Source organism: Typopeltis vanoorti, chromosome 10, assembly GCF_054136105.1.
Source record: "Typopeltis vanoorti isolate ZY-2024b chromosome 10, IOZ_Tvanoo_1.0, whole genome shotgun sequence".
NCBI lineage: Eukaryota > Metazoa > Arthropoda > Arachnida > Uropygi > Thelyphonidae > Typopeltis > Typopeltis vanoorti.
This window is the reverse complement of record NC_143558.1, coordinates 28,254,951-28,269,855: the sequence shown is the minus strand read 5'-3', so window position 1 is coordinate 28,269,855 and position 14,905 is coordinate 28,254,951. Positions and strand designations below refer to the sequence as shown.

General features: G+C 36.6%; 1 protein-coding gene across 1 annotated transcript in view; it reads right to left on the bottom strand.

Annotated features, from left to right (window-relative positions):
- The window catches only part of LOC150102272 (Golgi resident protein GCP60), a 189,116-nt gene that overhangs the window by 28,623 nt on the left and 145,588 nt on the right, over nucleotides 1-14,905 (bottom strand). The window contains exons 5-6 of the mRNA XM_090399544.1: nucleotides 11,337-11,424; nucleotides 4,820-5,030 (exon numbers count right to left, since the gene is read on the bottom strand). Of these exons, the coding sequence (XP_090255670.1) occupies nucleotides 4,820-5,030; nucleotides 11,337-11,424 (299 nt within the window). The remainder of the gene's footprint in view (nucleotides 1-4,819; nucleotides 5,031-11,336; nucleotides 11,425-14,905) is intronic.

Here is a 14,905-nt window from a genome sequence, read left to right as displayed (position 1 = left end):
CTCAAAAGGTGAAATATCCTATGTGCTAAATCGGCGGAAAAATAAACCACTTTTCTGTTCCAAGAGGCATAACTGTGGTCCTAAGACAGTCTGCCAGGAATGAGATCACCATCATCTTAGAAGGTTTCTACGGACAAACAGAACTTCCTATGTGCAGCAATTGACCGAAGCATTTAATGAAAGTTGTTCTCAACCCATATTTTACAAACTATCATCATCATCAAATTCCTGACATGTACCCTCAAGGGGTGTACAGGATATGATAGTACTACATGAAAAATTTACATCATTACTAACTTCCTATTTACAATTTTCCTCCAAATCAGTCTGTTACTTCTCAAAACTCCAATATTATCATTATCAGATCTTATATTTCTTTCGTCTAAGGCACATTGTGCCGTATCAATCTACCTATATCTTGGTCTTCCTCTGGATCGTTTTCCTGACAACCTGGCAGAGAACACTTGTTTTGCTAATCTTTCCATACCCTTTCTGTTTAAGTGACCATACCACCTGAGATTAGCTCTGCTAATGCATTATTCCTGGATGTTGACAATGTCAAGTTCTTTCCTAATATCCTCATTTCTAATATGATATTGCCATTGATGCCATCTGCTCATGCCTATAATCTTTCTCAGGACTCTCATATCTGTAGTCTCTAGTCTTTGGTCAAGTGTTTTACTTCTGACCCAGCTCTCAGATCCATAAGTTAAAACTAGTTTGAACACTGTCTTGTATACAGCTAATTTAGTGTTCCAACCAATTTCTCTCTTATTCGTTTTATGAATTTATTCAATTGACTTCCTACCATACCAGCTTTGATTCTGTTGTCTATTTCCATATTTAATTTACCATCTTCACTAAAAATCGTGCCTAAATAGCTGAAATGTTTTACTTGTTCCACAGGTTTCCCGTTCACAACACAGTTGACATTTTCAACAATTCTCCCTATTTTCATTGTCTTTGTCTTTTTAATGCTCACCTTCATACCATATCTATTACAATAGTTATTCAATTTAGCAAACTTGTAGCGGATTTATTTAGAAGTAAAACATTGTCCACATAAAGCAAAGAGCTGACATTAACATCTCCAATTCTGATATCATGTTAAATACCACTTTCCTTCATAATGTGATCCATATAGATAATGAATAACAGAGGGGATAATGTACATCCTTGTCTCAACCAGATTTAACATTAAACCATCTTCCTGTACTTCCTTCAATTCTAACTGCCGACTTACAACTCAAATACAGCTAAGTATTACTTGATATAATGCCATGTTGACACTCTATAACTGTAGCGTATTGAATAGCTTCTCTCTTGGCACCTTGTCATATGCCTTTTCCAGATCGACAAAACTTAAATACAGATCTTTGTTATATTCCCATGCTTTCTCAACTATTTGTCGTAAAGTGAAGATCTGATCCTGACAGCCTCTATTTGGCCTTAATCCAGCTTGTTTTCACCAAGCTTTTCTTCCACAATTCTTCTCAAGTATACTTGCATAGATCTTGCCAGGAACACTCAGTAGGGAAATACCTCTGTAATTCTCACATTCAGTTTTATTTCCCTTTTTGTATATGGGTACTATGAGTGCTCTACTCCAATCATCGGAAATTCGTCCCTCTGTCCAGACTTTCTGAACTATGCAGTGCAGCCACTGTAAGACTCTTATACCACCATACTTCAGCATTTCTGGTCGAATATCATCTACTCCCGCTGCCTTTCCACATTTCAAACCTTTGATTGCTTTTTTCTACTTCAAGTATGGATATGTATTCCTGACTGCATGCCTGGTCAGTGTTTTTTACCACTGTGCTGTCATCATTGCTTGTTTCATTTAGCAGTTTTTACAAGTAATTACTCCATACTTCAAGGATACATTTTTCTCCTGTTTTCATGTAACCTTTATCATTTCTCACTCCTTTTACAGCACTCTTTCCTCCATTTTCAAGCTTCTTCAACAATCTCCAGAATATCTTACCACCTTCTTGATATTTATTTTCTATGTTCTTGCCAAAGTCCTCCCATGACTTTTGTTTAACTAATTTTACACAGTGTTTAGCTTTCTTACATTTGTCTCTGTATTCTCTAAGAGCACAAGCTGACTTATTTGCCATGAACTTTTGATATGCTTTCTTCTTTTCCTTCACTGCCTCTTTAACTTCCTGTGTCCACCATGGAGTTCTGATTTTTCTATCCTTGCAGACAACCTCACCACATGCTTCTCTGGTTGAATCAATCAGGGTTTTCTTCAAGGCTTGCCACTGAATCTCCAAGGTTTGGTTTCTGTTCTCAAACTCTTTCATTTTTTCTTCAATAATCTTTGCGTATTTTAGTCTAGAGTTCACATCTGAGAGCTGCTCAACTTTTATTCGCTTTAAAATTTCTTACATGTTATTCTTTTCAATACGAAAATCAATTTTATCCTGCTCACGACTAAATAGTGATCGCTTCCAATTTCAAATCCTCTGTACACTCTGGTGTCCTGCACCAGGGAGAAAACATCACTATCAACAATAACATAGTCAATGAGACTTTTCTTATTCCTAGCCTCTTCTTTCCATGTGAATTTGTGCACATTTTTATGTTGGAACATGGTGTTAGTAATAACCAGTCCATGACCTGAGCAGAAATCCAACAGGTATTTGCCATTATTATTGGCTTTGCTCTTTTCTCCAAATTTTCCCGAAATATTTTTGCATGTCTGACAATATTTTCCTACTCTGCTATTTAGATCCTCAACAAGGACCAACTTTTCCTTTTTCATTGTGTCAGTTGCTTTTTCTAAAGCATCAAAATATTTCTTCACTTCTACCTTAGTAGAACCTTCTGTGGGACCATAGGCACAAATAAGTCTCATTGTCCAGTTCCCCATTGTGATATTTGCCCACATCACTCTACTTGAGACTGCCTGCCATTCAAGAAGATTAGCCTCATATTTTGCATTGAATACTATGGCTACTCCTTCTTTTCCTTGTCATTTACTGAATATAACATTTTGTATTTATTGCTCAGAAAGATCTCACCAGTTTTTGTCTTTTTGTTTCAGTCACCTATATTATGTCGATCTGGTACTTATCTAATTCCTGAGCTAGCTCCATTTCTTTGCCATTCAGGCTTCTTATGTTGATAGTACCGATCTTTAAATATGGTGATGTTGAGTTGGGGGTTTGTTTTCAGATTTGTTCCAGTAGCTGACTTTTTGCTGTTTGCCCTGGTTCCCTGGCGAAAACAACGGAGGCCTTGTTTAACTGGGCGACGCCCCAGCCGGCATGAAATTTTGTCATGTTGTACCCTCATTTTGTATATTGGTTTAAGCCAATAAGAATACAATTTGGTCGGCTAAATCCCGAATTGCCAGCCCATCCTCGTTCGTTCAGTATCAAAGTAGATACCCAACAGGGTGCACCACAAGAAGGTGAGGATTGGACATTAGGTCAGAAATCCTGGTCGGTTCTCTGCATTTCTTTAAAGGTTATGTGGAGGTCTCCTCTCAGTTATACAGCTTTGACCCTTAATTAAAGAGGATTGGTAGTGGCAGTCTTGTTCTTTGCAGAAATCAATGATTTCTGCAAAGAACAAGAAAAGTTTGCCTACAGTGGTGTCAGAAACACCATGACTGGACACTGAACGACTGGAAAAAAAGTCAGGTGGTCTGATTAGTCACAGTACATCCAGTTCTGTACAGAGAGTTTGGCAGGAGTCTCATCAATCAGTGAACCCAGCCTGCTTTGTAAACACAACTCATGGTGTGGGGTATGTTTTGTTGGTATAGAACAGTCCCCTGATATTGCTGGAAGGTTGGGTGTTCTCCAAAGAATTTCCGAACATTGTTGTGGATGAAGTCCATTCTGCAATGTTGACTTTATATCCAGCAGGTGATGGTTATTTTAAGGACAACAAATGCCACTGTCTACTGCACAAGAATTGTTCAGCAAGCATGACAGCGACTTCCCCCATCTTCCCTGGCCACCACACAAAGCTTGGATCTGAACCCAATTGAGTATGGAACATGTCAGAAAAACTGATCCAGGAGCAAGGTGCTCTTCTGTCAAATATGAGCCAGATAGACTGTGTGGTGAATGCCTGGTATGTTGTAGACGTAGATGGAATACAACACCTTGTAGAACCTTGTAGAATCTCTGCTAAACAGCATATGTGCTATAATTTGGGCTAAAGGTGGTCCAACACAGTATTAAATAAAGTTTCTAATTCAATGGCTAATATGTGTAGTATCCTGTAACCCTTAAAGGGTACATTATCAGGAAAGCAATAATGATGATAAATTGCTCTGTATAATGTTCCATTTATCCCATATAACTATAGCTGTCTGAAGAGTTTTCCTCTTGGCTCCTTGTTGTATGCTTTTTTCTACATCTAAGATACTGATGTACAGATTCTTATTATATTGACATGATTTCTGTCATAAAGTACAACTCTGATTCCTGATAAATTCTGGTTGGCCTGAACCTTTTCTCCAATATGCTTGCAGAAATCTTACATGGAACATTCTTGTAATCATCTAACTGTTTAACGCCATCCAGTTTCACATCAGCCAAGAGAGTTTACTGTTAATATCCAAAACTAAATTATTTCTCAGTATATTAAAGATCCAACTCTGGGTTTTTTGTTACCGACTATATGGTATTAGACACATCACCCCCCCCCCTTCCCCAGTCTAAACATTAGCCTTGTGCTTTCAACGGATACCAGACAGCCAATCCATTTACAGAAGATAAAGTAAAATACAGTTCTACTATACATATTTGTAGAATTAGAAAAAAAAAAAAAAAAAAAAAAAAAAAAAACTAACCTGATTCTTCTTCACTTGTTTCCCCTCCAGAACTTTCAGATGGTTGGTCCTCAGTTTTATGCTTGCTTTCAACGTCAGAAGCCATATTATTCTGACACTTCTGCTGATTTAGATGTTGGTTATTTTGATTTTTAAGAAGCTGTTGCTGAAGAACTTGCTGCATATACTGTTGATAATGCTGTTCCTGCAGCTGTCTAATTAGCAATGCTTGCTATGGGCAAAGGATTTATTGGAACAGAGAAAATCAACTATAAATACCCATAATAACAATAAAAAGCATTTTAAAAATAAATATATTATTATTATTTTTTACATTTTAATGTAATGTATGATAAAAACAACTAGCTGGAAATAAAATACAGTTTTATTTTATATCATCTAAAATTTCACCATTTACACATTATTTGTTTTTATAGCAATCCCACTATAGAAATGCTGAAGACCTGCTGGCTGAACTTTTTTATGCCCCTTCAGGACTCCATTAAGCAGAGTGCTCTCATTCTAAACAATGAAATACATTTTAAAACATGCCCAAAGTGGGATTTAAACCTAGCTTGCTGGCTGGTTAGACAGCAATGACATCACTCACTTGGCTAGCTAGACTAGCAAACAGATGGCAATATGATTTTTAGCTCTTCAGTTATACTTAATTGTTATGAATTTTGCTTACAAAAACGACATCAGTATTCTCACCTCAGTATAGTTATGCAACTTCAAGATTAGTTAAAGTTTAAAATTAAAGTATCTGTTGAAGTTGTGATTTTTTATAAACTCTTTAATCAAGATAAAAAAATCTACAAATGCATAATAATACATACACAAATAGTATCAAATGCAGTAGGTCATTTGACCATGTCACACTTCAGTCTATTTCTAAGAATATCAAGTTATATAATTGCCAACAAATCTTGTGTCATTTTAATTCTCCCCCACCCCTCCAGCAACTACCTCTGACTAGCAAACAGATGGCAATATGATTTTTAGCTCTTCAGTTATACTTAATTGTTATGAATTTTGCTTACAAAAACGACATCAGTATTCTCACCTCAGTATAGTTATGCAACTTCAAGATTAGTTAAAGTTTAAAATTAAAGTATCTGTTGAAGTTGTGATTTTTTATAAACTCTTTAATCAAGATAAAAAAATCTACAAATGCATAATAATACATACACAAATAGTATCAAATGCAGTAGGTCATTTGACCATGTCACACTTCAGTCTATTTCTAAGAATATCAAGTTATATAATTGCCAACAAATCTTGTGTCATTTTAATTCTCCCCCACCCCTCCAGCAACTACCTCTGTTCCATGGAAGCTGAAGATGACACAGAAGTGATGTGATTATGCTAGGAGTAAGAGTTAGTCCAAGAAGAGAGATCTCATCTCGGCTGTTAATTTGTGTAAGTGGAGAAGAACGAAGTTTTTTCCTTGCAAGAAAACAGTCAAAATCATGTGTTTAGGAAGCACTGAAGGTGACTAGAGCAACATCAACATGTTGTCCTAGTCAACTTCATCCTGTAATGATGAAACATCAACATGTTGCCCCCTTGCAGGATGAAGTGAAGATCAGTTTATATATATACATATGTTACTCCTACCCACAAAAAAAGTTATTTAAACCTACAGTACATTTTGTATCATGGGTAGGCTAGGGATATTTTTTTTTTTTTACTGTTTTATCAATTTTTATATATTTTTTGTATTTTTCATTTATTTTTTACATAGTCTGGAAATCGTGCTCTGGGACCAAACATGGAACCTTTTCAAGCCATTTCAGGCCTCCAATAAGTAGGGTTGTGGTCTTACACTGGGCAATGACATTCATCTCCCACCTAAAGCCAATCATAAACATCCATGCTCATGGTGGGATTCAATCCTGCAGCCTGTTGCTCTCAAAGCTTGAGACATTTGAGCACTGCAAGATTCATCTTATGAGTAGGATGAGTGGAGAGTTCTATCGTCAGTATTTGCATTTGAAGACATAATGCATAGGGCATGCATATTGGATTTAATAATAATGCCTCATATAATGACCGATGTCTCATACGAGGCAAAGACTAAGAAGATGAGTAGTGAAGAAGAAATTGACATATGAAAGGAGATTGGCTGAGACAACAAAATGAAATTCTACAGTTATGCAGCTAGTAGAAGGAAGGGTGAATATAATATAGATGACTGACTTTTATTGCTAGAGAGCGCACATGGATTACATCCACTGAAGTTATAGTAGAAATGTTTAATGCAAACTTTGCCAGTACCTTTTCACAATGGGCGATCAGGACTAGTGCTGAATAAGTGAAAAGAAGAGGGAACACTGCAGTTTAGTAAGTGAAGTGCTTGAAATATGAAGTTGTAAAATCTCTCATGATGTATGACTTTGTAACTTATCATGTTTGGTTTTACATGTTTTTTTTTTAGTTTAGGAGAATGTACCCAGAACAATGTTAATTTTTTTGACAGAAATAATCTTTTCTGTAATATTATTGTATTAAGCCTTTGTTAAAATAATGTGGCACATTATTTTAACAAAGTCTTAATGACGTCATCAAGTAAGGCTATTAAGTAAAGTTAAAGCAGTAAGTCTAATGCTACAATTAGTGAAGATTTCTGAGAATTGCCATAAATGGAAAATTCCAAAGACCCACAAAGAATGACATCATCATATCCAAAGGTCAATATGTGACCATAGTTGCTGTAGATAAAGAGTTCCAAAAACGTGCAAAGAATGACGTCGGCATGTCTGAAGATAAATACGTGACCATTTTCGAGAGATGTGCGCATGTGCACAAAGGAGGTCCAGGCCTACATAAGGCAGCTCACTGAGTAGAAAATTTGTCTGAGGGTTTCTAGGCTTTCTCTTACCTGAGTCTCCATTATGCCAAGTTCGCTGTCAGAAGCTGAAAGTGAAGTGTCATTTGTCTTAGGATTTTTTTGTGTCGATCATCTCGAAAGGAAGGGGCCATACATCGCTGCCATGTTAAGGATCCTATAAGGAAAAGCACAGTTGACAACTCAGAGAAAGAAGAAATTTAGCAGGAAAACAGGAATGAGTTAGCAAGCGGAAAGAAAGATGAGAAAAAGACTTATGTGTGAACAAAAGGTTAATGTGAAAGACTGTCTACTAATCAAGAATTGTAAGTAGTTGTAATACTGAACAAGATTGTATGTCAAGTGTCTATATTTGTGAGATATTGTATATTAATGGTGAATTAGTTTAGAACTAAAGTTTAGAGTAGAAAGAAAACTGTAATGACATTGTGTACATACTGTATCATTTTGTGAATATTCCTTTAGACTTAAATGGTTTGTGAACAACACATTGGCCTGATTCTGTCAATGCACTGTCCTAAAAAATTCAAACCTGAATAAGATAGAAGTTTATGTGATTTATATTTAAGCTACGACTGATTTAAAGTAAGAATAATATAAGCGGGGAATATAAGTGATATCTGCTTTGTCTATGATATAAGATCTTATACTCTCGCACTCAATATATAGTCTAATTGGTGCAGTCATAAAAAAAATAAATTCGTTAGACTAAAAAAAAAGTGTGTGAAATAAGATATAGTAGAAATAAGTAGATGGTGGCAGTCCATAGCTAAGACAGTGACCATTCATGATAATTAAGTAAAGAGAAAACAAACACAAAGCATGGTAGTGGAAAAACGCAATAGGCAGAATATATATGATATAACAAAGTAAGCCTGATATTACTGAGTCTCTGGACTGGATAGGATATATCACACATACAGTAAGAGAATGTGCAAAGGAGCTGACAGTACCTTGACTTGGCTTTCAACAAGAGTCTGGCAAGTTCCAACTACATAAGGAAGAATGTCCTAATCAGATTACATCTAGAATAATGTTCAGATCTTGTCACTAGGATATGAAAGGGCTGAAGAAATTTCAGATAGAAAATAAGTAATATCATTGAAACATTAAACTGCTGAGCGGTATTTACTGGATGGCACTAGCAGATTTTTCAAAACAGAGGGGGCCAGTGGTTTGAGATCACATACAAACTTCGACTGATGAGAACAGACATTTTTGCAGAGGAGCACAAGTCTGTTAAGGTGGGGTGGGTCCTGTTGTAACGAATGCTGTTTAATGCGTTATTGTAACAATGGCTGTTATTTGCCTATATTGTAAAATCTTCTTTATAGCAATGCGCTTTTGCTTTCGTAACCTTTCTTACTTATTCTGTTGCATACTATGTTTATCCACCTTTTGTATTTACTAGTCGTATGCCTATGAACACTGGAAAATTTATTTGTTAAGACTGCCCCACCAGTATTTCTATATCGGCATAAGACTAAGTAATGTGTCTGGTAGATCTCTCTCTTACTAGCATAAATTCCTTCAATAAAGTTTACATAAACAGTTGTGGTTTCTCAAGTACTTAAACTACACTTTTAATGCCTTAGTTGTTTTTCGCTCACAGATCCGAGGTTATTTAGGAACAGTGCATTGTAAAATAAAAGATCAGGCTGCACTCTATTAACATATAATTAAAACACATTTATTTACATTAATAACAAAGTACATTAATTAAACAATAGGGAGGTTACTCTCTCTACCTATCCGTTACACTTTTAGCATAAAGAAACAAGCTTTCCCTTTTCAATACTAAATAACTATACAATATAATTACCCAATTACTTCTCCACTTATTAAATCAAATTATTGAAACTCTAATTTACTCACAAAGAGGTTGTTAGCTAACTATGCTAAGTTATTTCACAAATCTTATGACAATTATTAACATGCCAAATGACTCTCTTATTACAACTTAGTTAATTCTTATCAGTCCATCTATAACGTATCTCCTAGATTACAAAAGGAATGTACAACAAAAGATGGAACAAACTTACAGAGGCTCTGTGTCGCCCACTCATCCAAAGGTCTTGCACTAAAGTCCCTATGTTTTTCCTTTCATCTCGGGCCTTAGGTTTCCATTTGGAGAGTCTTGCTTCAGGGGGTGTTTTGTCAGGATATTGGAGGGCTTTGGACTGCAATTTTCCAGTACTCAAAAAGCTCAGGCAAGAGGTTTCAGCATACGAGCTTGAAGATAGCTCTGTGGCTTTTGGCTTCAGTTGACCTCCCGCGGCAAAAAGACATCCAACTGACACTTGGCTTGGGTATTTACATCGGCTGTTCTCTCGTCATTTCCATTCTTTTCCTCTGGCATGGGTTCACCGTAACATCCAGTCCTCTAACTGCCCCCTCATCTGCCTCTACTGCTGCACTTCCGATAACTCTCTCAGTCCCTTTTTATTTCCTGTTCTCCGGGACTTTGCACGAAGGGTTGTAAACCCCGAAGAATTCAGCACGTCTCCTTGATCTTCTGTTAAGACTGGCCCATTCTTTCTTCTCCTCCGTGCAATCCTTTCATCCTATCTTGTCGGGCAGCGGAAACTTGTCTGAACGTTGCCAATCTCTTAGACACTGACCTAGAAGGTGTTTATACACAGAGCTTGCAAACAACTTTCTCATACACTTAAATCGTAAACAACTTTCTTATGCCCTTACATAGAGCTATTATACAAAGTTCCGGTGGCAAAGCATTGCCTTTGTTTTTTACATTCTAAAAATTTTTGTTAAAGCAGTAAGTACAGTCAATTTCCATAGAGTTATTTACATTAATATTTAACATAAAATATATAGACATACAAGGTTATTTTTGTAACAATCTCATGAGACTTGACCTCTGTAAAAATCGATATAAAGCGCCTTGGCATTTCCAAGCTACATCGAGTTTTATGGGTAGAGTTGGTACATTGGTTACAGGGATGGTTAGTTGATAAAAACCATCAATTTCTGTGGGTAAGCTGCAATGTCTTAAAAGAAAAGGTGACAAATGGGGCCCACAGGGTTTTGTTCTGGGGTGACTGTTGTTTAATGTATATACTGATGATACAGTTCAAAGTTTGAGAGATGATATTTAGTTGCTGGATGATGATAAATTGAGACAAGCGCTTCAGATAGTTCTGATGTGTCATAAAGGATTTGAATAAGTTAGTACTTTGAACAATGAATGGGAAGAGGTCAGTTCTAGTCATGCATTCTGGCCAGAAAAGATGGAATGAGATATATAAAAACACATCTCATTCCATCTTTTCTGGAAGAACTTAGTGAAGTTCTTCGAGAAAGGGATCCGGATGGAAAGTTGAAGTTCAGGGGATGCTCTGTAATAGTTCAACAGTATAAAGTATTAATTGGGCAATAAAGAAATATCTAAATGCAGAGTTGAATGACTGTCTCATGACTCTCATGGAATGTTCCATATGGAGAAGATGAAAGGAAGGTTTCTGCAAAACTTTCAGATAGGAAACTGAATAAAGGATTGAAATGTTTTTTTTTTTTTTTTTTTTTTTTTAATGGCAAGTGCTGAATGAGCAGAATGCACAAAGGGTGGCAAGGATTCAAGTTTTGAATGTTTGGCCTCCCACAAGTCTTCTGGCTACATGGGAGGCCTAGTAACAATATAAATATTAAATTTTAATATAACACTCTTACCTGTTCAGGATTTCCTGGATCTTGCTGCTCAGCATAAGCTTTGAATTGATGATAAGTCTGTCGATTAAGAGCTTCTTGTATTAGTCTCCTGTAACATATAAGAAGTTATATAAAATTCTGCTCAAAAACAAGTATATTTTATAACATAACTGGTATCTGAAGTTGGGAGAAGGAAGGACTGGTTTCTGCTAAAAGCACATGACGCATTAAAAGGCAGCAGGGAATGCATTCTCTTTTACATCAAACAACAAACACGATATATAAAAATATATATATATAACTACCTGTGTACAAGCTACTGTTTCAAACACTTCAGTTAATTCAAATGCTCTGTATTGTCACAGAAATAATGTAAATTTTGTGAACAAATTAACTTGAATTAAACCTGTTCACCATATTCCACAAAAAGTTGGCATATACACAATTAAATACATTTCATCAAATGTGCAACCACATGTGAGACATTTAATGGAATAAAAACAGCACAAGAAATGAAATAAACAGTTTAATGCCTGCAATATATTTCATCTCTATCACAGAGACATCTTCAGAAGTACAACAAAAATTATAACAAACATACAACAAAAAACATAAGTGGGACTTATTAGACTAAAGTCTACAGTCTTCACCAGGAAGGGCATCACAGTTCTTTTACCATAAGTTATTTCATTTGGAAGAACAAAATATGCAAACAGAGGCCTGCCACAATGTTTTGCCTTTCACATTTTCCACTGCTAATTTCCATGGAGATTTTTGAAAAGCATACTTTTGAAATATCCACAGGCATATTAGATACTCCATCTCAACAGACACCATCCAATAATCTGTTTTATTGTGGAAAGAGAGAGAGAAAGATTAACATCAAGTCTTTACAGACACCTTAACACATCTTCCAAATAGGAAGTTTTCTTTTGCAGTATACGGAAAACTTACTCAAGTTGGCATATACATTGCATGGGGGAAAAAAAGTCAACAGACCCCACCACCCCATTGGCAAGACATATTGTGCCATGAAACAAATCATGTCTTTGTAGCCCATATAAATTGGAGGGATATGATGCTCGCAAGTCACTGCAACTGCATCCAGGTGAAATGGCTACGAAAAGGGAACTGACAGAGTCTGAAAGAGGCAGCACTGTGATAGGATGCCATTTCGCAGGCCTATTGACTCACTGTACTTTCATCTTAGTATGATATCACTAATTGTTGACCTGGGCAAATTGTTGACAAATTGAACTATCCCAGATCAACAATTAGTGATATTATGCTAGAAGGAAGTGCAATGAGTCAATTGCAAGTGCTACCTGCAGTGGACGACCCACCACATTCATTGAATGTGACAATAGAATGCTACGAAGGATAATATATATTTGTCGGCCGACATGTTGATTACAGAGTTCCAGGCGTCGACTGGAAGATGAATCTGTACAAAAACATTCAGAGAGATGAGGCTCGCAACATGGATTTTCATGGTGGGATCGCAATATGCAAGTCCCACATTACTCAAACCGACATGCACCATTGTCTTTAATGGTACAAAGAGCATTTACAGTGGGACATTGAAGCTTGAAAAGCTGTGTTATACTGTCACACCACCACCACCACTTCCAAATTTCATAGCTGGAGTTATGCACTCTAGTAAGAGATGTTCATTCGGTATCTGCTACACCTGTTAACTTCTTCCCAACTGCCGCTTGAGTAGGTTTTCTGCATATTGTAAAAGAAAAGTTGCCACCTGGAAGATGTGTTAAGATGTCTATAAAGACTGGATGGTGTTTGATGAGGTGGAGGAATGTATTTAACATGTCTAAGACATGAGGCCCAATTGTAAACACATCAATATATATCTCTGTAATTGGAAGGCTTAAGTGGAATGTTTCAAGAGCATACTTTTCAAAACTCTCCATGAAAAACTGCTATTTGTTGGCCAACACATTGAAAGTGGAGTTCTGGGCATCACCCGGAACGTGAATCTGAACAAAAACATTCCAAACTGAGGCATACAACATGGGTTTCCATGATAGGACTGCAATATGCAAGCCCCAAATTACCCAAACCAACATGCAGTGACGAATCATGCTACATCATCTATAGAGCAGATGGACGAGCGTGGATGTGGCAGATGCCTGGTGAATGTCTCTTACAAGAGTGTGTAACTCCAATTATGAAATTCAGACGTGGAGGTGTGATGATATGATCCTGTTTTTTCTGGTTTGGCCTCAGATCTCTGTTTGTGGTCCCACGAACATTGAACTCCGATAGGCATCTGAACATTCTGGAAAATGCAATGCTTCCTACTTTGTGGCATTTCTAGTGCACTGACTATTGTCTTTTTCAGCAAGACAATGAATAGTGAACTTTATGTCACTGCACTTTAGTAGCCTCCATGGAGATCTGATTTTAACCCTGGTGTACATCTATAGGATGAAGTAAAGGGACGTTCATCCTACAACAGTCCAGGACCTCAAATAACATGCCTGTAGGAAGAATATTCTAAAATTCTCATTGATTGCTATTGTATGTTTGTGGAAAGTATGCCACAAAGGTTTGCTGTAGTCATCACAGCGAAAGGATGTTCTACATCTTATTAAGGCGGGTGCTGGGGCTATTTGTTCCTCACACTATGGTTTCATTAACTTCTTTTACAAACATTTCCATCATTCCTCCTACATTCCAGCAGTATTGGAATGTAGGAGGAATGATGGCACTATTAAATAACACAACTATCAGTCTGTTCCAATGAGAGTTCTCTTCACAGTGAACTTAACCACATATGCCACACGAGATGAGGCTTGCAACATATCAAATGGCTACAATTCCAACAGAATTAGCAAAATACTTAATACTCTCCCTAATCCTCTAGATGCAGATTATAATCATCATGATTATAGAAACCTTCATGGTGTAAGCAGACTTGGTTGGAGATCCGCTTAACTAGCAACATATTCATCATATTGAATCTTAAATTCCTTAATGCTCCCAGCATTTGCAATGCATGTAATGCTTTCCACACCTACCATTCTTTATGTAAAAAATCTAATCACATACTTCACCAAATCTTTAAACAATTTCCAAAGATGTCCTCTCATTTTGGAAAGTGGCTATCCTCATCCATCCTCCTAAGGACCAACTCCTTCCTCTCTTAGTTTCTTTTGCATAAGATTCCTTTGTTTCTTCAAGATGGTCCACTATGTATCTGGAAGGTCAGCAAACAGCTGTTTGAAAGAACATAAAAAAATACATCTGTAGTCATGGCTGTAGACAGTATGGTCTTAGCAGGCCATGCCTTGGACATTAGTTTTTTTTTAATTTTTTTTACGAATCTGCAATTGCCCTTAAATACCAATCTTTAAATAAGTATGGTTGCGTTAACCCACCCCCATAAAAAAAAAAAAAATATGGGAAACTAATGCTCAAGTATCCTGAGTTATAATTTAGGCTTTCTATTAACACCCACAGAAGGTATCCTTCATAGATGGGACTAAGTTTCATTTTAATTTGTGTTGCTTGTCCTTTTTTTACAGTGTATATTGCTCTTGAAGACATCTCTGTAGCATATAAAATAACCG